At 44.5% G+C, this 23923-nt stretch overlaps 1 protein-coding gene across 1 annotated transcript in view; it reads left to right on the top strand.

The window, feature by feature from the left end:
• Positions 1-23923, top strand: part of LOC120024767 (ADAMTS-like protein 3) — a 105267-nt gene that overhangs the window by 68005 nt on the left and 13339 nt on the right. Inside the window, exons 19-24 of the mRNA XM_038969052.1 lie at positions 5176-5303; positions 6394-6522; positions 11467-11652; positions 13617-13754; positions 13973-14257; positions 23094-23277. Coding sequence (XP_038824980.1) covers positions 5176-5303; positions 6394-6522; positions 11467-11652; positions 13617-13754; positions 13973-14257; positions 23094-23277 — 1050 coding nt within the window. The remainder of the gene's footprint in view (positions 1-5175; positions 5304-6393; positions 6523-11466; positions 11653-13616; positions 13755-13972; positions 14258-23093; positions 23278-23923) is intronic.

Genomic DNA, 23923 nt, shown 5'->3' with positions numbered 1-23923 from the left:
CTGCCTCTCTCCTCCAGCCCATAACCCCAGACCCAGACCCTGCCTCTCTCCCCCAGCCCATAACCCCAGACCCAGACCCTGCCTCTCTCCCCCAGCCCATAACCCCAGACACAGATCCTGCCTCTCTCCCCCAGCCAATAACCCCAGACCCAGACCCTGCCCTTTCCCCCAGACCCAGATCCTGCCTCTCTCCCCCAGCCCATAACCCCAGACCCTGCCCTTTCTCCCAGACCCATATCCTGCCTCTCTCCCCCAGCCTATAACCCCAGACACAGATCCTGCCTCTCTCCTCCAGCCCATAACCCCAGACACAGATCCTGCCTCTCTCCCCCAGCCCATAACCCCAGACCCAGACCCTGCCCTTTCCCCCAGACCCAGATCCTGCCTCTCTCCTCCAGCCCATAACCCCAGACACAGATCCTGCCTCTCTCCCCCAGCCCATAACCCCAGACCCAGACCCTGCCCTTTCCCCCAGACCAGACCCTGCCCCAGCCACAGTCCCTGTGTTTCCAATCCCAGCCCTTGCCCTCTCCCCACAGCAACACTCCATATAAACAGTCCCTGTCCACTTCCCCCAGCCCCTCTCCCCCATGCCCGTTTACCCCAGACCCAGTCCCTGTCCACTTCCCCCAGCCCCTCTCCCCCATGCCCGTTTACCCCAGACCCAGTCCCTGTCCACTTCCCCCAGCCCCTCTCCCCCATGCCCGTTTACCCCAGACCCAGTCCCTGTCCACTTCCCCCAGCCCCTCTCCCCCATGCCCGTTTACCCCAGACCCAGTCCCTGTCCACTTCCCCCAGCCCCTCTCCCCCATGCCCGTTTACCCCAGACCCAGTCCCTGTCCACTTCCCCCAGCCCCTCTCCCCCATGCCCGTTTACCCCAGACCCAGTCCCTGTCCACTTCCCCCAGCCCCTCTCCCCCATGCCCGTTTACCCCAGACCCAGTCCCTGTCCACTTCCCCCAGCCCCTCTCCCCCATGCCCGTTTACCCCAGACCCAGTCCCTGTCGACTTCCCCCAGCCCCTCTCCCCCATGCCCGTTTACCCCAGACCCAGTCCCTGTCCACTTCCCCCAGCCCCTCTCCCCCATGCCCGTTTACCCCAGACCCAGTCCCTGTCCACTTCCCCCAGCCCCTCTCCCCCATGCCCGTTTACCCCAGACCCAGTCCCTGTCCACTTCCCCCAGCCCCTCTCCCCCATGCCCGTTTACCCCAGACCCAGTCCCTGTCGACTTCCCCCAGCCCCTCTCCCCCATGCCCGTTTACCCCAGACCCAGTCCCTGTCCACTTCCCCCAGCCCCTCTCCCCCATGCCCGTTTACCCCAGACCCAGTCCCTGTCCACTTCCCCCAGCCCCTCTCCCCCATGCCCGTTTACCCCAGACCCAGTCCCAGCCCCTCTCCCCCAGCCCCTCTCCCCCATGCCCGTTTACCCCAGACCCAGTCCCTGTCCACTTCCCCCAGCCCCTCTCCCCCATGCCCGTTTACCCCAGACCCAGTCCCTGTCCACTTCCCCCAGCCCCTCTCCCCCATGCCCGTTTACCCCAGACCCAGTCCCTGTCCACTTCCCCCAGCCCCTCTCCCCCATGCCCGTTTACCCCAGACCCAGTCCCTGTCCACTTCCCCCAGCCCCTCTCCCCCATGCCCGTTTACCCCAGACCCAGTCCCAGCCCCTCTCCCCCAGCCCCTCTCCCCATGCCCGTTTACCCCAGACCCAGTCCCTGTCCACTTCCCCCAGCCCCCCCCCCCCATGCCCGTTTACCCCAGACCCAGTCCCTGTCCACTTCCCCCAGCCCCTCTCCCCCATGCCCGTTTACCCCAGACCCAGTCCCTGTCCACTTCCCCCAGCCCCTCTCCCCCATGCCCGTTTACCCCAGACCCAGTCCCTGTCCACTTCCCCCAGCCCCTCTCCCCCATGCCCGTTTACCCCAGACCTAGTCCCTGTCCACTTCCCTCAGCCCCTCTCCCCCATGCCCGTTTACCCCAGACCCAGTCCCTGTCCACTTCCCCCAGCCCCTCTCCCCCATGCCCGTTTACCCCAGACCCAGTCCCTGTCCACTTCCCCCAGCCCCTCTCCCCCATGCCCGTTTACCCCAGACCCAGTCCCTGTCCACTTCCCCCAGCCCCTCTCCCCCATGCCCGTTTACCCCAGACCCAGTCCCTGTCCACTTCCCCCAGCCCCTCTACCCCATGCCCGTTTACCCCAGACCCAGTCCCTGTCCACTTCCCCAGCCCCTCTCCCCCATGCCCGTTTACCCCAGACCCAGTCCCTGTCCACTTCCCCCAGCCCCTCTCCCCCATGCCCGTTTACCCCAGACCCAGTCCCTGTCCACTTCCCCCAGCCCCTCTCCCCCATGCCCGTTTACCCCAGACCCAGTCCCTGTCCACTTCCCCCAGCCCCTCTCCCCCATGCCCGTTTACCCCAGACCCAGTCCCTGTCCACTTCCCCCAGCCCCTCTCCCCCATGCCCGTTTACCCCAGACCCAGTCCCTGTCCACTTCCCCCAGCCCCTCTCCCCCATGCCCGTTTACCCCAGACCCAGTCCCTGTCCACTTCCCCCAGCCCCTCTCAGTCTCAAAGGAAGTAGACTTCATGAGTCCAAAAACAGTATCTCCCTCTCTCCAGTCCCCACAAGCTGTTTTGACCCAAGCTTTCCCTGCATGGTGGTTCCGGTAATCTCTTAAATCTGTTATTGGAGTGTTTGAACCTGGGCCAATATTCATAGTGCCTCCATGCAGAAGTGCTGATCTAAGATCAGGTCTTCCCTGTCCATTAAATTATATTCCTTATGATCTAAAATGCTAAACTGAATCTCGATCAGCACTCCTACTGTGAGATGCTTTATGAATACGGCCCAGGAATCAAGTAGACATTGTGTTGCTCCTCTGTCCTGGATTGGTGGTGTTTGTTCCAGAGCCAAGGGAAGCTCAGGCAGACTTATTGGCCTTGAGGAATAGTTGAGCTGGAGAGGAAGGACAGCTCAGAGCATGGGAAGAGGACCAGTCCCTTCAGAGAGGACAAAAAGAGACTGGACTGTCCAGAGAGGGAGTTCAGGGTTTATGAGGCCCTCTTACCGAGATAGTGTGTGTGTCTGTCTGTGTGTGTGTCTGTGTGTTTGTCTGTGCCTGTGTGTGTGTCTGTCTGTCTGCGTGCAAGTGTGTATGTGCTTTTGTCTGCCAATCAAATGAGCAGGTCTGTGCATGTATGCAAGCAAGGACACGTGTGTGTGCGTTCGCGTGTGTTCGAGACTTTAAAACACATACAAAACACGCCAATCATAACAATCTCCCACTAATCATACAGATCAACATCTCACTGAAACATGACCTAGGCATCACAAATGGCACTCTATTCCCTTTGTAGTGCACCACTTTTGACCAGGGCCCATAGGGTAATAGAGTGCCATTTGGGATGCGTGCATTAACTCAGTGAAAATATGAAAGAGAGGTTCATCATCATTAAAGTAAATTAGATCTTTAATCGGCTGATTCATTTGATTAGACTAGATCAGGACTTTACGTTTATTCTGATTTCATGCACTAATAGCATCTGCACACACACACACACACACAGACAGACAATGCACACACGCTGTAGGGATACAGTTCTAGACTCTGGTCATGTGACTGCTGAGAGATTATACAGTAGGTATACAGTTCTAGACTCTGGTCATGTGACTGCTGAGAGATCATACAGTAGGGATACAGTTCTAGACTCTGGTCATGTGACTGCTGAGAGATCATACAGTAGGTATACAGTTCTAGACTCTGGTCATGTGACTGCTGAGAGATTATACAGTAGGTATACAGTTCTAGACTCTGGTCATGTGACTGCTGAGAGATCATACAGTAGGTATACAGTTCTAGACTCTGGTCATGTGACTGCTGAGAGATCATACAGTAGGAAAACAGTTCTAGACTCTGGTCATGTGACTGCTGAGAGATCATACAGTAGGGATACAGTTCTAGACTCTGGTCATGTGACTGCTGAGAGATCATACAGTAGGGATACAGTTCTAAACTCTGGTCATGTGACTGCTGAGAGATCATACAGTAGGTATACAGTTCTAGACTCTGGTCATGTGACTGCTGAGAGATCATAGGCTGTACAGTTCTAGACTCTGGTCATGTGACTGCTGAGAGATCATACAGTAGGTATACAGTTCTAGACTCTGGTCATGTGACTGCTGAGAGATTATACAGTAGGTATACAGTTCTAGACTCTGGCTTTGTGGATGAGATGGTAATCATGAGACAGCCCTACCACAAAGGTCAAGAATATGGAATTATTTAAAACAAACTTGTATTGCCACGCTTTCTGTAGTGTTTCAGTGAATTATGATGTATGACATGTTAACATGAATTGTGATGTATAACATGTTAACATGAATTATGATGTATGACACGTTAACATGAATTATGATGTATGACACGTTAACATGAATTCTGATGTATGACACGTTGACATGAATTATGATGTATGACATGTTAACATGAATTATGATGTATGACATGTTAACATGAATTATGATGTATGACATGTTAACATGAATTATGATGTATGACATGTTAACATGAATTATGATGTATGACATGTTAACATGAATTATGATGTATGACACGTTAACATGAATTATGATGTATGACATGTTAACATGAATTATGATGTATGACACGTTAACATGAATTCTGATGTATGACATGTTATTAACATGAATTATGATATATGACATGTTAACATGAATTATGATGTATGACATGTTAACATGAATTATGATGTATGACACGTTAACATGAATTCTGATGTATGACATGTTAACATGAATTAGGATATATTACATGTTAACATGAATTAGGATGTATGACACATTGACATGAATTAGGATGTATGACATGTTAACATGAATTAGGATGTATGACACGTTGACATGAATTAGGATATATTACATGTTAACATGAATTAGGATGTATGACATGTTAACATGAATTAGGATATATTACATGTTAACATGAATTCTTATATATAACATGTACACTATCTTTTTTATATTACACATTATGTGTATAATCAATTTCCATACAATCAATTTCCTGCACACCAAAAAAGTGTATAGTATTTTATTGTATCATATAGTGATGACTGTGGTTGAGATACATGTCTTGTGTTCCTTTGCTGCTGCAGGGTACACTGGGATATCTCTGGCGGACTGCATATCTCTAGTCCTGGGTCGGGGGACAGAGGAGTGTACAGGTGTACAGCCTCAAACACCCACGGTTCAGCCTCAGAGACTACACAGCTGCTGTTAGCTGGTGAGTACCCAGTCAACTGGGTTATATATGGGAGGCAAGTAGCCTAGCAGTTAGAGCGTTGGGCTTGAATAGCCGAGCCTTCAAGGTGAAAAATATGCCAATGTGCCCTTGAGCAAGGCACTTAACCCTAATTTGCTCCAGGTGCACTGTACTACTATGGCTGACCCTGTAAAACAACACATTTCACTGCACGTATCCAGTGTATATGACAAGCCAACATGTTATTATATTCATTAGTACACCCCCAGCCCCAAGGTTCGCCAAAGTATACGTCGTCTGGTCTTTGGCATCCCAACGCAAATAGCGTAGTCGGCAATACATTCCTAACCCCCCGCGACTAGCGAGCCGGAAAACAAAGGGGGGAAATATGTGTACTAGTCTTAATAAAACCTCATTTCCCCCACCATGCGTTCAGCCAATCAGGTTGCACCGCCTGCTGTACGCAGCGTCCAGAAGTAGCTAGCCTCCCTAGCATTGTGGTGGAAATGGGTTTTATTAAGACACTGATCATATTTTTCTAGCAGGCCCCTATTAAATGTAGTTCAGGAGGAAACCAATGTTTTTGTAGCCTGATAGGAGGATGTTTTATTTTATGAACCAGTCGCCGGGCGACATGAGTGTATTACCGGCTGGGTTGATTCTCAACACCAAGAGATAATACACAACGTCAGGAAGAACACCCTCTAGGGGTCTCGGCGCTAGGGCACACCGTAGGAAAACGTTTTGCAACAGAAAATGAAAACAAGCGTTTCTTATTGGACAAGTTCAGGTAGTCCCTACTGTTTTCAGCCAGTTTGCTTCCGTTTAGTTCCTAGTGAATACGAACATGTCCCAGGTCTGATAAGCATTATAAGCATGCAAATGATGAAATGCTCCAAGAGGAAATTATCATGTATTCATAGTATGTACATTATTTATAAATCATTTATTAATACTTCTTCATGAAAGTTATTATGAAATGTTAGTCAGCCCAGAGACACAAATAAAGTGCAAATGGTAATTTATGTTTCTTAAAAAACAGTAGTTACAGGGGAGGGGGGGATAAATGAGCCACTTGGAAACATTTGTAGTTGTTGTCTGTTTTTCACAGAGCCTCCTGTGATAGCTATGTCGTGGAGGAACGTATCGGACAAGGAAGTCCCCAGTCTGAGGGCTGTGGTGGGGGGACGGGTCAGCCTACGCCCTGGGGCTAACCTAACTCTAGACTGCCCCGTCACAGGTAGGCCTCACCAAAGCAATTAAATCCCATACACTTTTAGGAAAACGGCTTCCTAAAGGGTTCTACAACTGTCCCCATAGGAGAACCCTTTTCGATTCCAGGTAGAACTCTTTTGGGTCTCTTTTGTAGACCCTCTGTATAAAATGTTCTACATGGAAATCAAAGGGTTCTGCCTGAAATCAAAAAGGGTTCTTCAAAGGGTTCTCCTATGGGATTAGGGTTCCTGCCTATCTAGGGAGTTTTTCCTAGCCACCGTGCTTCTACATCTGCATTGCTTGCTGTTTGGAGTTTTAGGCTGGGTTTCTGTACAGTGACATTGACTGATGTTAAAAGGGCTTTTATACATGCATTTGATTGATTGAGATGCTCTACATGGAACCAAAATGGTTCTTCAAAGGGTTCTCCTATGGGGACAGCCAAAGAACCCTTTTAGGTTCTAGATATCACCTTTTGTAGAATGGATCATGCCATAGTGATTATAATTATGTGGATCTCATAGGAACAGACAGTCCCTCCATTTTGTGGTTCACATTGTCAAGCTCCAAAATGATCTGCCATGTGTTTAAATTGAATTTCAAGCAATAATAGATATCTGGTGTAAGGTAGCACATTCAGGCAGACATGATCAAGCTATGAAGTGGACATACCTTGTGTTGAAATTGTATTTCAAACAATGACTTGTATCTATACAGCATATCTATACAATAGTATCTATGCAGCATATGTATAGTGAAAATAGTAGGATATTTTGACCACACTGGCCTTTGTCAGTTGTAGTTTGGGCTGCTCTTTGGCAGTAATATACTGTGGTTAACACAAATGAATGTCAGCCTAGTCCTACTGCGATCTAATACGCTAACATGGGTTTTATATATCCATATGGTTATGTGGCAGATCAAAGCTACGGTGTAGACACGCAGAAAGACACAGTTAGCTGAAAAGTGAATGGTGTGGAAAGCCACCATGCCAGTCAGGGCTCTAGCGGTCGACACATGGATTTAAACTTCCTGGTTCAGTTACAGCTGTAATGATGTGTATAAAATGAGAGCAGAGCTTTGATTGAGAAGTCATGATTGTGACGAGGCTTGGCAGTTGGCTACGGCATCATGCAATATCACAACATAGTGCAATATGTTGTTGAAAATGATCCCTTTTAGCATTTTTAGCTAGAGAAGTTTGTCATTTATGATCTGAAGTGGTATTAGACCAGAGCCCTATCTGACCCCCTATTCCCCATGTAGTGCACTACTTCTGAATCCATATAGGGCACTCAATTTGACCACAGCCCTATCTGACACCCACATAGGGCTGTGGTGCACTATGGGACATTGGGGGATAGGCCGGGGTGTTATTGGAGACAGCCAATAACCTTGACCAACCACACCATAGTTATTGGGTTGAATCTTCCCAGGTTGCCTCCTAAATGCCACCCTTATTCCCTTTATAGCACCCTACTTTTAACCAGGGCCTATAGGGTAGTGCACTATATAGAGAATAGTGAGCCATTTGGAATGCGCCTCCAGCCTCATCATCACCTTAGTGAGAACCGCCTGAGATGAAAGGACATGTTATTTAAGTCTAATTTGTTTTGGCCTTACACCTTTACAGAAACACACACACACACACACGCACACGCACACGCACACGCACACGCACCTTGCACACCCTAGCACCCTCTCTCTCATCCCATTCAATCACTTGTGATTAAAGCAGCTATGTGTGTATTTGTGTGTGTGTGTGTGTTTATGTAAAGGTGTAAGGCCAAAACAAATGAGACTTAAATAACACGTCCTTTCATCTTAGTGAGAGTAGAAAGGAGAAGGGAGAAGTGGAGAGAGAAAGAGGGAGACGAGGGGAGAGAGAAAGAGAGAGAGAAAGGTATTTAAAGGCAATGTAAAGAGATACTGTCTTTTATTTGTTACTTAGGGTTGTGGAGAGATGTCTGGCAGCAGTCGGCTTCCCTCCAAGACACACACACACAATGCACACACACAATGCACACACACACACACACACACACACACACACACACACACACACACACACACACACACACACACACACACACACACACACACACACACACACAATGCACACACACACACAATGCACACACACACACAATGCACACACACACACACACACACACACACACACACACACACACACACACACACACACACACACACACACACACACACACACACACACACACGCACACACACACACACACACACACACCTGTAGGATCCAAGCTATTAGATCTTATAAACCATCCTGATTGCAGAAGGTAATTTAATCTGTATCAGAGAGGTCAGAGATCCTGAGAAACAATCACTGGACCTTCACACACACCGTTTTACCTTGTCAGTATATTCAATATTGGATTCATCTCCAGTGAGTTTTGTGTACATGCATTTCTCATAAGAAAAAACACATATTTGTATTTGTATTGATTATGGATCCCCATTAGCTGCCAAAGCAGCACCTACTCTTCCTGGGGTCCAGCAAAATTAAGGCAGTTTATACAATTTTAAAAACATTACAATACATTCACAGATTTCACAACACACTGTGTGCCCTCAGGCCCCTACTCCACCACTACCGCATATCTACAGTTCTAAATCCATGTGTATGTATAGTGTGTATGTTATTGTGTGTGTGTGTGTGTGTGTGTGTGTGTGTGTGTGTGTGTGTGTGTGTGTGTGTGTGTGTGTGTGTGTGTGTGTGTGTGTGTGTGTGTGTCTGTGTGTGTGTGTGTGTGTGTGTGTGTGTGTGTGTGTGTGTGTGTGTGTGTGTGTATGTATGTGTCTGTGCCAATGTTTGTTTTGCTTCACAGCCCCCGCTGTTCCATAAGGTGTTTTTTAATCTGTTTTTTAAAATCAAATTTTACTGCTTGCGTCAGTTACTTGATGTGGAATAGAGTTCCATGTAGTCATGGCTCTATGTAGTACTGTGTGCCTCCCATAGTCTGTTCTGGACTTGGGGACTGTGAAGAGACCTCTTGTGGCATGTCTTGTGGGGTATGCATGGGTGTCTGAGCTGTGTGCCAGTATTTCAAGCAGACAGCTCGGTGCATTCAAAATAAATAAATAAAAGTAGTGATGAAGTCAATCTCTCCTCCACTTTCAGCCAGGAGAGATTAACATGCATATTATTAACATTAGCTCTCTGTGTACATCCAAGGGCCAGCCGTGCTGCCCTGTTCTGAGCCAATTGCAATTTTCCTAAGTTATTTTTTGTGGCACCTTGACCACACGACTGAACAGTGGTCAAGGTGCGACAAAACTAGGGCCTGTAGGACCTGCCTTGTTGATAGTGCTGTTAAGAAGGCAGAGCATCGCTTTATTATAAACAGACTTCTCCCCATCTTAGCTACTACTGCATCAATATGTTTTGACCATGACAGTTTACAATCTAGGGTAACTCCAAGCAGTTTTGTCATCTCAACTTGCTCAATTTCCACATTATATGTTTATTTATGCTGATAATTATACAACACGTGGGTCTAATCCTGGATGCTGATTGGTTAAAACAGCATTCCAGCAAGTGTCTATTCCACAAATTACCACCGGCTAAGGCTATGACGTTGAAATGTCTATTTACTGTTCAAACTCACTGCACAGTCCACTGTCTTATCAGCCCAGCCAGGCAATTTATAAACTCTATCTCTACTGTAAAAAAGCATGTAGACAATATCTGCCCTTTCTTTTAGACTAGAAATATATCCTGCCAATATATCCTGCAAACACCGGCTTCTCAGGCATTATCACATAAATGACAGTTGGTAAGTGGTATTGGTTAGTTAGTTGAATGGAGGTGATACAACAGCACCCTCCTGTGGTAGAGACCATTCTCAACACATGAACCAGAAGAGGTCACAGGAGCAGATATGGGGTACTGCTCAGTGGAGGCTGGTGGGAGGAGCTATAGGAGGACGGGCTCATAGTAATGGCTTGAATGGAATAAATGGAACGGTATCAAACACATCAAATATATGGAAATTCCATTCCAGCCATTACAATGAGCCCATCTTTATGCTATAGGAAGCCCATATTCCTAAAGTATGAAGATGGCGGCCTCCATGTACTTACCACAAATGCCTAATTTGTTAAGTTCGCCGTATTGTTCAATGCTTTCCATTGCACATGTTTTGTATTGGCATTGGCACAGTATACATGATCCCAGTTCTAGCTCCAAAGATGGGGGCAGTTAGAAAAAACAAAACAAGTAGATTGTGCTGATTTACTGGCACATTGGACCATGTCGCGCGCCGTAGTTTAAGAACTCTCTGGATAGTGCTAAAAACAATGACTTCATATCTGAATTCCTCCATCTTTATGCACCTTCGCCATTGAAATGGAATTGACCCCCATCCCTGATTCATAGATTGACTATGTGGGACAAAACAGAATGAGCGTGTCTAGTAACAGTCTGGCTGTGGCTGCTCAGACCCAATAGCAATATGTTTGAATAACTGTAGCCAAGTACAAGCCAATAGGCACATGCTGTTCAGGGCTGCGTCCCAAACAGTAACCGATTCTCTATATAGTGCACTCATTTTGACCAGGGCCCATACGGAAATATTGCACTGCATAAGGAATAGGGTGCCATTTGGGACTATACTGTATGTGTGTGTCTGAAGGGAGTGGTCAAGACGTAAGGATTGGCATCCAGTGCTCTGATTTGTCTCAAATTTGTCTCAAGTAGTCTAATCAGTCTCTCTGTCATCAGGGCGTTCATCTATGTTGGACATTCTATGTGTGTTTTTCTATTTGTTTAAAGTTAAGTATTCTGTGATTTGTGGGATGTCTGAATCAGTTATCCTCAGTCTTGTGTCTCTTACACTAGTGCTCTCTCTCTCTCTCTCTCTCTCTCTCTCTCTCTCTCTCTCTCTCTCTCTCTCTCTCTCTCTCTCTCTCCTCTCCCCTCTCTCTCTACCAGGTGTGCCTCAGCCTACAGTAACTTGGCAGAGGAAGGAGGGTGTGTTAGATGTCAGCGTGGCAGTACCCCTGCCCTCTGGTTCTCTGTGGCTCCAAAACGTCACTCTCCAGAGCCAAGGCACCTACTCCTGCGTGGCTGCCAACCCCATAGGAAAATCCACCGCTTCCACTGTTCTCCATGTCACCGGTGGGTTCACACACACATGTGAGAGTGCATATACACACACGAGCGTACATACACACACACACGAGCGTGCGTAGTGTATACACAGATTTACACACAAGTGCTGTGGCAGCCCACACGCACGCACACACAGCTGAGGTATAGGGCTGGCGCTGTGCTAGCTATCAGGGTGGTAAAATCCATCTCCTCTCAAATGTTAATCACACCTCATTGTGGCATGCACACACACACACACACACACACACACACACATGCTGCCCTGACCAAACCAGGGTGGTCCAAGAACGATTACCCTGCAATATTTGTCTAACACTCAGACATTCACTAAACATGCTCTGTATTCTGTACCGACCATGGTCTACATTTCTCCTCTTACATGATGTCTATTACTCTGGAACATATCCGAACTTACTGTAAACCTCCACACAACATGATGATAACCTACTGTAAACCTCCATACAATGTGATGTTATCTTACTGTAAACCTCCAAACAACATGATGACAACCTACTGTAAACCTCCATACAATGTGATGTTATCTTACTGTAAACCTCCATACAACATGATGATAACCTACTGTAAACCTCCATACAATGTGATGTTATCTTACTGTAAACCTCCAAACAACATGATGACAACCTACTGTAAACCTCCATACAATGTGATGTTATCTTACTGTAAACCTCCACACAGCATGATGATAACCTACTGTAAACCTCCATGCAACGTGATGATAACCTACTGTAAACCTCCATACAATGTGATGTTATCTTACTGTAAACCTCCAAACAACATGATGACAACCTACTGTAAACCTCCATACAATGTGATGTTATCTTACTGTAAACCTCCAAACAATATGATGACAACCTACTGTAAACCTCCATACAATGTGATGTGATCTTACTGTAAACCTCCATACAGCATGATGATAACCTACTGTAAACATCCATGCAACGTGATGATAACCTACTGTAAACCTCCATACAATGTGATGTTATCTTACTGTAAACCTCCAAACAACATGATGACAACCTCCTGTAAACATACATACAATGTGATGTTATCTTACTGTAAACCTCAATACAACATGATGATAACCTACTGTAAACATCCATGCAATGTGATGATAACCTACTGTAAACCCCCATACAATGTGATGTTATCTTACTGTAAACCTCCAAACAACATGATGACAACCTACTGTAATCCTCCATACAAAGTGATGTTATCTTACTGTAAACCTCCAAATCAAATCAAGTTTATTTTATATAGCCCTTCGTACATCAGCTAATATCTCGAAGTGCTGTACAGAAACCCAGCCTAAAACCCCAAACAGCAAGCAATGCAGGTGTAGAAGCACGGTGGCTAGGAAAAACTCCCTAGAAAGGCCAAAACCTAGGAAGAAACCTAGAGAGGAACCAGGCTATGAGGGGTGGCCAGTCCTCTTTTGGCTGTGCCGGGTGGAGATTATAACAGAACTATGCCAAGATGTTCAAAATGTTCATAAGTGACAAGCATGGTCAAATAATAATCATGAATAATTTTCAGTTGGCTTTTCATAGCCGATCATTAAGAGTTGAAAACAGCAGGTCTGGGACAGGTGGCGGTTCCATAACCGCAGGCAGAAACAACATGATGACAACCTACTGTAAATCTCCATACAATGTGATGCTATCTTACTGTAAACCTCCATACAGCATGATGATAACCTACTGTAAACCTCCATACACCATGATGATATGTTGAATCTTACCAGGACTAATACAGAAATGAGACGAGGGATTAATCAAACTATGACAACACTTGAAGCCTGTCCTGAAGGCCCTAGTTAGAACATGGTAGGGGAGGAGGACAGAAACATTCTGCCATTTTGTTTAGATTTGACTGTGGTTTCACTTTTCTTGCCCCAGTGAATGATTGATTGATGGATAGATTTATTAATTGATTGATGGATTGATTGACAGGTCCAGCTCCAGACCCAGCTCCGGGCAGAGGTTCTACAATGTCCCAGCAGTTCAAGGAGCTGAGCAGGAGGAGAGTCCTCATGGCTTCACGCATGGGAACCACTGTGACCATCAGACCTGGAGACATCCTACGCATAGGTACTGCACACACACTCACACAAGTATGAATGAATGCACACACACACACACACACACACACACACACACACACACACACACACACACACACACACACACACACACACACACACACACACACACACACACACACACACACACACACACACACACACACACACACACACACTGCCTCAAGCATTATCATAATGACCAATGGCCTCCCTCTCTCCTTCCAGGATGCCCAGTGGTTCCAGACCATAGAGGGCCTATCCGTTGGGACTACCAGAACCACACTCTGAAGGAGTCCACCTGGACCGGACCAGACCTTGCCCCAGGAAAGAGGCTGGGTCCTGGGCAGGATCAGGGTCTGGGTCTGGGTCTTCAGTACCGTATACTGATGGGAGGTCGTGTTCTGGAGGTGAACACGGTGCAGGGAAGGTTCTCCGGACACTACCGGTGCCAGACCCCCATCCACAACAACACACAGCTGCTGTCCGCTTGGATCCACGTCCATGCTGAAGGTGTGTGTGTGTGTGTGTGTGTGTGTGTGTGTGTGTGTGTGTGTGTGTGTGTGTGTGTGTGTGTGTGTGTGTGTGTGTGTGTGTGTGTGTGTGTGTGTGTGTGTGTGTGCGTGTGGTTTACGCACAACTTTCTGCTGGCCATAATTTATAACATTTAATGAGACCCACTCCACAAAGTTCTCATAACGTTCCATGTACTTCATTGTAATTCCAGGTATGTGTGCAGTCCGATGTTACACTGAACTGACGCGTGTGTCTTAGCTGATGTGTGTATTCCCTGGCTTCTAATGCTCTTATTGTACAAATCAACCCATTCCCTTTGTAGAGCTCCATTAAGTCTCCCTTCTCCCTCCCCTTATGTCCTGTTCTTAACTGGATCAAACACACACATGATGGCTATTGTGCTGTCAGGTCCAACCTCACTTTCAGCCTTTTTTTAAATTTTTTTTATTTTTTTTTTTATGGGGGGTGGATCAGCTTAATATTGCGGAAAGAATGTTGCTTCCAATGTAATTGTCTGCATCATTTCCAATCCCCCATATTTTTTTGGGTAAATATATATATCCATTCACGTATGCATACATATACACATATATACATACACATACCTACATAGACATACATACTTTTTTTTAAAGAGTATACCTTTATTATTATTCCCCGCAAACCCTACCACCGATCCCCCAATTGGAGTAAACTGATAAACATTTCTGTTTTTACCTTCAATTTATACATCTTATACACATTTTACAGACACAGTCTACTTTATAATAGTTCTCTCTTGTTTGTTCTTAGTCCTTCCTCTATTTCTGTTGTCCATCCAGTTTGATTTCCACTTGTAACTGTGCTATTTCACAATAGCTCCGCACCTATACACATTTCACAGATCCCGTATGCCCTACATTGTTTATCTTGTTATTAGTCCCACCCTTCAGCTCCACTCAACCTTTCCCATCTATCTTCCAACATCATCCATTTCGGATTTTTATTTGCCATATATTTTTCAACTGTGCTGTGATGCTTCACAAAAGATTTGAATCTTCCTATTCTCATAGCTTCCACGGATTGTAAATTAAAAATAAACATTTTTGCTAAAATAATTATTATATTATTGATTGATTGACTATGGCTTTTCAAATCCCCCAGTATTGCTATCTGTAGCGTTAGTTCTACGCAAATGTTGCAATTCTTCAACCATTCCTGGACCTGTGACCAAAAACGAGCTACATGCGGACAATACCAAAATAAATGGTCTAATGACTCTGCCTCCTCACAGCAGAATCTACAGAGCTGGGAAGATTGTATCCCCCATATATATAACATTCTATTAGTTGCAAGAATTTTGTACAATAATTTGAATTGAAAAATTCGAAGTTTTGAATCCGGCGTTGTTTTGCGTATCAATTCATAAACCATGTGCCATGGAATGGGTACATCGAAAATCTCTTCCCAACTATTTTGCAATTTATATGGCACAGCTGTAAGTTTTTTGGTCCTTAAATGAAATTGGTATATGTTTTTATTTATCACACTTTTCTTTAACCATTTATGTTCTTTAATATAAGGCCGACATACAAGTTCCTTACTTTTATCCCCTTCTACCTGCCTCTTCCATTTTTGTGGTAATGCTGCAATTAATTGGTTGTAATTTTGGGTAGAGCAGACATTTCCATATGTCTGTGTTAGCTGCATGTGTGACATTACTCCACCAGTCCTATTTATGATATCATTCACAAAAATTATACCTTTTTTAAACATTTCTTCGATAAATACAGTTTTTTTATCAATTACTATATTTGAATTTAACCACAAGATTTGTAGTACTATTTGTTCCGTCCTTTCAGGTGGATTAAACTGAAATTGCAACCAACTTTCTAAGGCTTGTTTAAAAAATAAAGATATTTTGGAGATTATTTCCTTTTCAAGCAACCGAAAGTGAGCAGGTGTAATCTGAATAAATGGAAAAAGGCCCTTCTTGAACATAGGATGAGACATTCGTACCAATCTACTAGAGAACCAGTTTGGATTTAAGTATAACTTTTGTATGACTGATGCCTTTAGTGAGAGGTCTAATGCTTTAATATTTAATAATTTCTGCCCTCCGAATTCATATTCGTTATATAAATAGGCCCTTTTAATTTTATCTGGCTTGCCGTTCCAAATAAAATTGAATATTTTTTGTTCATATAATTTAAAAAGCAGGTCACTAGGTGTAGGCAAAACCATAAGCAAATAGGTAAACTGTGATATGACTAAAGAGTTAATCAGGGTGATTTTCCCACAAATAGACAGGTATTTTCCTTTCCATGGTAGCAAGATCTTATCTATTTTTGCTAACTTTCTATAAAAATGTATTGGAGTGAGATCATTTCTTTCTTTTGGGATTTGTATACCGAGTATGTCCACATCTCCGTCAGACCATTTAATTGGTAAACTACATGGCAATGTAAAATGTGTATTTTTTAGTGATCCAATACGTAATATGGTACATTTATCATAATTTGGTTTTAATCCAGAGAGGATAGCAAATGTATCTAGATCCTCTAAGAGGCCGTGGAGAGATTCTAGTTGTGGTTTTAAAAGAAAACATGAATCATCAGCGTACAATGACACCTTAGTTTTTAGGCCCTGGATTTCTAATCCCTTAATATTAATGTTTGATCTAATTTTAACAGCTAACATTTCGATGGCAATAATAAATAGATATGCCGATAGTGGACAACCTTGTTTTACTCCTCTAGATAGTTTAAAACTTTCTGAGATGTAGCCATTATTTACTATTTTACACCTAGGGTTACTATACATAATTTTTACCCATTTTATAAGAGATTCCCCAAAATTGAAATATTCTAGGCATTTATATATAAACTCCAGTCGTACTTTATCAAAAGCCTTTTCAAAATCAGCTATGAAAACCAGGCCTGGTGTCCCCGATATTTCATAGTGTTCTATTGTTTCCAGTACTTGCCTTATATTATCTCCAATGTATCGTCCATGTAAAAAACCTGTCTGATTAGGATGAATAATATCTGACAAAACTTTTTTTATTCTATGCGCCAAGCATTTTGCTAGGATTTTTGCATCACAACACTGAAGTGTAAGAGGTCTCCAATTTTTTAAATGGACTGGATCTTTATATATACCACTTGGGTCCTGTTTCAGTAATAATGATATCACACCTTCTTGTTGCGTGTCTGATAATCTATCATTTATATAGGAGTGGTTAAAACAAGCTAATAATGGTCCTTTGAGTATATCAAAAAAATGTTTGTATACTTCCACTGGTATGCCATCCAGTCCTGGAGTTTTCCCATCCTTAAAGGCCCCAATTGCATCAAGTAGTTCCTCCTCTGTAATTAGGCCTTCACATGAGTCTTTCTGTACAGATGTTAATTTTACCTTATTATTAGGGAAAAAATCCATACAATTAGTTTCAGTTAGTGGAGATGGAGGAGCCTGAAACGAAAACATATTCTTAAAGTACTTTACTTCCTCTTTCAAAATATCATTTGGTGAATCATGCGTGACTCCATCATTTGTAACAAGTTTTAATACGTTTTTTTTGGTAGCATTTCTATATTGAAGATTGAAAAAGAATTTGGTGCATTTTTCCCCATATTCCATCCAGTTCGCTTTATTTTTATAATATATTACACTGGATCTTTCTTGAATAAGTTCCTCCATTTCTTTTTGTTTTTCCTCTAACTTATTCTGTGCCTCTATGGTACCGTTTTTATTGTTATCTAACTGTACTGTTAGTCCTTCAATTTCCTTTGTTAATATGGACTCTTTTGATCGAAATTGCTTTTGTTTTATAGATGAGTACTGAATTGCATGGCCTCTAAAGGCACACTTAAAAGTGTCCCATACAATATGGGGATCTGCTGTACCTATGTTATGTCTAAAAAAGTCAGTTATAAATTCTTCTGTCCTAGTTCTAAACAATTTATCATCTAGTAGGCTTTGATTAAATTTCCAATATCCTCGCCCACGTGGAAATTCTGTAAGAGTAATATATATGCCAATTATGTGATGGTCCGACCGCATTCTGTCCCCTATCAAACACTTTTTAACTTTTGGTGCCAGAGAGAATGATATAAGAAAGTAGTCAAGGCGACTAGCTTGATTAAGCCTCCGCCATGTATATCTCACTAGGTCAGGGTATTTAAGTCTCCATATATCCACTAATTCCAATATATCCATGACATTCCTGATTTCCTTAATTGCCTGAGGGTGATAGTTTGTAGTGTGATTTCCTTTCCGGTCCATAGAGGTATTTAAGACCGTATTAAAATCTCCCACTATAATAATAGAGTCTAGTGTTGCTTGTAGAGTTGATACATTCTTATATATATTGTCAAAGAAGCTTGGATCATCATTATTCGGACCGTATAGGTTAATAAGCCATATATGTTTATTGTCCAATAACATATTTAAAATAATCCATCTACCTTGAGGATCTGTTTGGACAAGTTGCACATTTGGATCAAAGTTATTATTAATTAAAACCATCACCCCTTTTGAATTTCTTTGCCCATGGGAGAAATATATTTCGCCCCCCCAGTTCTTTTTCCACAAAACTTCATCTAAAACTGTCGAATGGGTTTCCTGTAAACAGTAGATATTATAATCCTTCTCTTTTAGCCAGGTAAATACTGATCGTCTTTTCTTATTATCTGCTAAGCCATTACAATTGTAACTGGCTATACTTATTTCACCACTTACCATAATGAGACACACCTTTCAATTATTTTTATCAAAATATATGTTTGTAAACGTCCTATTAAAAAGTAACATAATGATTGAGTGTCTATATAGTTGTACCATGACATTTGCATCTCCACTAAGCAAACCTCCAATTGGTCCCCACTATTCCACCCGCCAAAAGCCCCCATCTCGAGTTGGGTTGTCATCCCAATGCCCGGCAGACCACCCCCGACCCCCCGCATCGCACAGCCCCGGACCGACTGGGATCCATCCTTCGAAAAGTGCACACAGCGCCATCCACCGAACCGAAGCAGATCCATTGCCAAATGCATTTCCATCGCCCTCACCTCGATTTTTATTTCATATTGCTGTGAATCATCCTCTATAGTCCCTAACATCTTTTACTTCTTCCTTCGCAACAGTTGTGGGATACACACATACACCCACACACATTCAGCCCTTACCCCCACACAACCATAAGCTCACCCTCTCAACAATTGCACCATCCCAGAGCCCAACTCAAGATGGGTCATGATTTACAAATGTACTTGCAGTTGCAGCTGCATGAGAAGGCCTGCAAGACCGCGCAAAAAATGAGCATAAATGTAGAGATTTATTTACCATTGTCACATCCTAGATGATGGAGGTCAAATGTACACCTTCTTCCTGAAACACCCACAATAAGGTCATCCATTTTGACCATGTTCCCAAGCATCTCCATGCAGTCCGACTTGATTTCGTGCCACCAGGGCCACAATAATATACCCCCTCTCTGAATGTCCGAGTGTGACCCCCTCCCCATGGGTTACTGCAGCTAGTGTTGCCAGCACTGCCACTGCCTGGGTGGGGGCACCCCACCGGAATCCCCACCGGCTAGGTACAAGGTCGTCAAGGTTCTCATTAGCAGCTTTGAGAATTTCCTTGTATATTATGCTCTCCCTTTAGGGGGCTTTGGCTTTGCAGGACCAACCCTGCCAAGCAGGCTCAGAATCTTGAGGGGGCAGTGCTGCTCTTGGTCCCTGACCTCATTTTGGCTGCATACAGACCGCTTACAGCATGCACATAAAACAGTTAGGGACTTCTCCTTAGTATCTGGGCCATTCATGTGGGTGTCTAGGGTATAGGGCCATGGACCGTACCATTAAAATAGGATAATAAATAATTAGATATAATTTATTTTAAAAATGTAGTTCCCCATGATAGGACAATAAATAAATAAGACGTATAATTCATTATAAAAGTATATCCATCATCTGAACAACATTGAAAGCCCTCTCATACCCGGCCCACAGCAATACACTGGCTCTGGGATATGCAACTATTTCATTACTCACTCACTCAACTTTCCAAACATAACAAATAAAAATAAACACACACCACACCATCCACACATACTGTGCCTTCTGTTTACTTAGTTTTTATCTTCACTATGTAGAAATAGAGCTTGTGTTCAATTAGTTATATGTGAAGATTTATAGAAAAGCTATATTTTGTATTGTTACAATCAATAACCGGGCTTGAATTGTGTTTATTTTCCTCATCTATGAGAACTTTGTAATTTTTAAAATAACCATGGAGTAATCTTTGTGTCTCTGAACAACTGGTTATCAATATATAGTTTATCAACGACGAGAGCTACTCGTTTCGCTTTTAATCTATTTTCTTTGAAAATTGGATACAGAACTTTGCGCCGTTCTGCAATTTCTTTCGGAAACTGATCATTCATGCCAATTTTGGTCCCAGCAAGTCTTTTACCCAGGCTTTTAACCATTATTTTATCTTTAAATGAAGCAAATTTGGCAACGATTGGGCGTTCGTACCTCTGCCCTCTCTGTCCGAGGCGGTGTACACGTTCAAGTTGGATCTTATCGATAACTTCGCGTGGAATCTGAAGCGCTGCAAAAAGGAACTCTCTAACTACAGATTCAGGAACCTCTCCTTCTTTCTCTTGGATACCTGTAAGTACCAAATTCTCTCTCATGGATCTAGTTTGTATGTCCAGTAAGCATTCCTTCAGAACGTTGTTCTCCTTTTTAAATTCATTCATTTCGGTTTCAATCTTATTGACTGTCCCTTTTAGCGCGTGTGTTTCCTTCTCCAAAGCCGCAGCTTTTTCATCACTCATCTCTAGGCTTGCCTTCAACTCTTTTATATCTTTACTAACTAATTCAAGTATACCCAGTTTGTCATTTATTGATTTTAACAGATCGGTTTCGACCTTTACCATTGCCGGTGGTGAGAATATTAGATCATCAGTGTCGGTTGAGGAGTCACGTTTTCGTTTTTGAATCGGTTCCCCTGTCTTACTCTCTGTCATGTTTGGGTGTTGCTTGTTTTCGTAATATTTGTCGATAAATGTCTCTAGTCTTAGGATTTGTTTTGTGTTATTATCCAGATTGAAGGTTATCACCCACCAGATTATTTAGTGCTAATATTTTAGTCTAATTTAGCAGATATTTCGAATATTATGTTTTATCTTGAGGTGCTCTACATAACTTCGTTCAGTCCGCCATTACCTTTACGTTACCTTTACGTCCGCCGTCTACGTCCTACGTACCTGGTGTGGGCCTCTTCTCTTCACTTTCAGCCTTTGTCCCAAATGGCACCCTATTTCCTACATAGTGCACTACTTTTGGCCAGAGCACTATGGATACATAGTGCAAAAGTGGTGCACTATGTAGGGAATATTGTGTCATTTGGAACACAATCTCAGCCTCTCTGTGGATACAGCTGTTAGCTATCACCAGACCCCAATTAACATGGGAATTTGTACCACTCACAGTCATCAGAACATATCTTTCCTCTGAAGAATTTTTATAATTCAGACATGAGGGAAGTGGAGGAGTATGGAGAGAGAGAGGGAGAGGGAGACAGAGAGAGAGGGAGACAGAGAGAGAGGGAGAGAGAGAGAGAGAGAGAGAGAGAAAGAAAGAATCCGGCAGGTCAATACAAGCAATGTCTCAGGCATGGTAGTGAACTTAAGCCCTAAACCCTGTATCGTTTTAAGCTGTGCCAAAACCTCTTGGACCCCATGTTGTTTCTAGTTAAAGTTCCTGAACCGGAGTGTCCTGAACCGGAGCGTTAGTGGGCTCTGGAAGAGCTTAGGCAGAGGGCTGGGACAATTATCAGTAGACTCAAAATATGCAGCAGCCCCAGGTTACGTCCCAAATGGCACCCTTTTCCATAGTGCACTACTACATGTAGGCCCTGGTCAAAAGTAGTGCACTATGTCGGGAATAGGGTGCCATTTGGGACAGGCCTGCAGTGTACTGTAGCTAGCTGTGCCTCAACCTTTTATTCGTCGTAATGGGAAGTATTTGAATGACAGTAATGTGATATTATTGAATGAAAATGATAGGCCCAGTGTTGGCCAAACCATAGTTTGTTTTACTGCTATGCTGTGGTATGAAGTCAAACTGGGTAATGAGGATTTGGTTTGCTTTACTTGGTGTCGATGGGTCAGTGAGTGTGGTGGTGAGTGTGGTGGTGGGTGGGTCAGTGGATGTACTAGTGGGTGGGTCAGTGGGTGTGGTGGTGAGTGGGTCAGTGGATGTACTAGTGGGTGGGTCAGTGGGTGTGGTGGTGGGTCTGGCGGTGGGTGTGGCGGTGGGTGGGTCAGTGGGTGTGGTGGTGGGTGGGGTGGTGGGTGTGGTGGTGGGTGGGTCAGTGGGTGTGGTGGTGGGTGGGTCAGTGGGTGTGGTGGTGGGTGTGGTGGTGGTGTGTGGGTCGGTGGGTGTGGTGGGGGGTGGGCTGGTCAGTGGGTGTGGTGGTGGGTGGGTGGGTCAGTGGGTGGGTCAGTGGGTGTGGTGGTGGGTGGGTGGGTCAGTGGGTGTGGTGGTGGGTGGGTGGGTCAGTGGGTGTGGTGGTGGGTGGGCTGGTCAGTGGGTGTGGTGGTGGGTGGGTGGGTCAGTGGGTGTGGTGGTGGGTGGGTCAGTGGGTGTGCTGGTGGGTGGGTCAGTGGGTGTGGTGGTGGGTGTGTGTTCTGTAGTGCTGTGTAATGTGTTTCTGGCTAGTACCGCTGTGGTGTTTATAACATATTGTGTATGTGTGTGTGTGCGTGAGCGTGCGTGCTGTGGGGTTTGTTTCGGCTCAATAACGTGTGTGTGTGTGTGCATGCGTGTGTCTCCAGAGTTTGCGTGGCGTCTTGGGGACTGGACGGCGTGCAGCGCCTCGTGTGGGGACCGGGGGACGAGGACGCGGAGGGTCCGCTGTGTCACGCCAGAGGGATGTGAGGTCACACCCTCCATGTGTCACCACCTAGACAGACCTGTCTCCTCACAGCTGGCCTGCAACCTGCATGACTGCCCCCCCAGGTACACACACACACACACACACACACACACACACACACACACACACACACACACACACACACACACACACACACACACACACACACACACACACACACACACACACACACACACACACACACACACACACACACACACTCTGACACACACGCAAGCACGCACACACACACTCTCTCAGACACACACACAAACCACACACACACTCTCTCACACACACACACACTCTCTCTCAGACACATACAACACGCAAGCACACACACACACACACACCAAATACATCTGCTTTTCTAGGTAAAACAGATGCGTTGGTTTCACTGACCCCTGAGGAAAAATCTACAGGGAAATAGGTCATTCAGCTTCATGAGCCACTGTCATGAAGAGTCTTGTCTACTATAGCTGTGTCCTAAATGTCCTTGTATAGTGCACTTCTTTTAAACAGATCCCTATGGGCATCCTTATGGGCCCTGGTCAAAGGTAGTGCACTATATACATTATAGGGAATAGGGGTCCATTTGGGATGTAGGCTATAGCTCCTTATTTAGTCTCCTTCTTCTACTGCTTTATGTCAGCAACTGTCCAAGACCAATATACATGAATCACGTTCAGGTCCAAGTGTTGAGGTTTCATTGTTTTTCCTTGTACTGTA

Source organism: Salvelinus namaycush, chromosome 30, assembly GCF_016432855.1.
Source record: "Salvelinus namaycush isolate Seneca chromosome 30, SaNama_1.0, whole genome shotgun sequence".
Lineage (NCBI taxonomy): Eukaryota > Metazoa > Chordata > Actinopteri > Salmoniformes > Salmonidae > Salvelinus > Salvelinus namaycush.
Note: the sequence above shows the minus strand (reverse complement) of the source record. Positions and strands in the feature narration are given on the sequence as shown.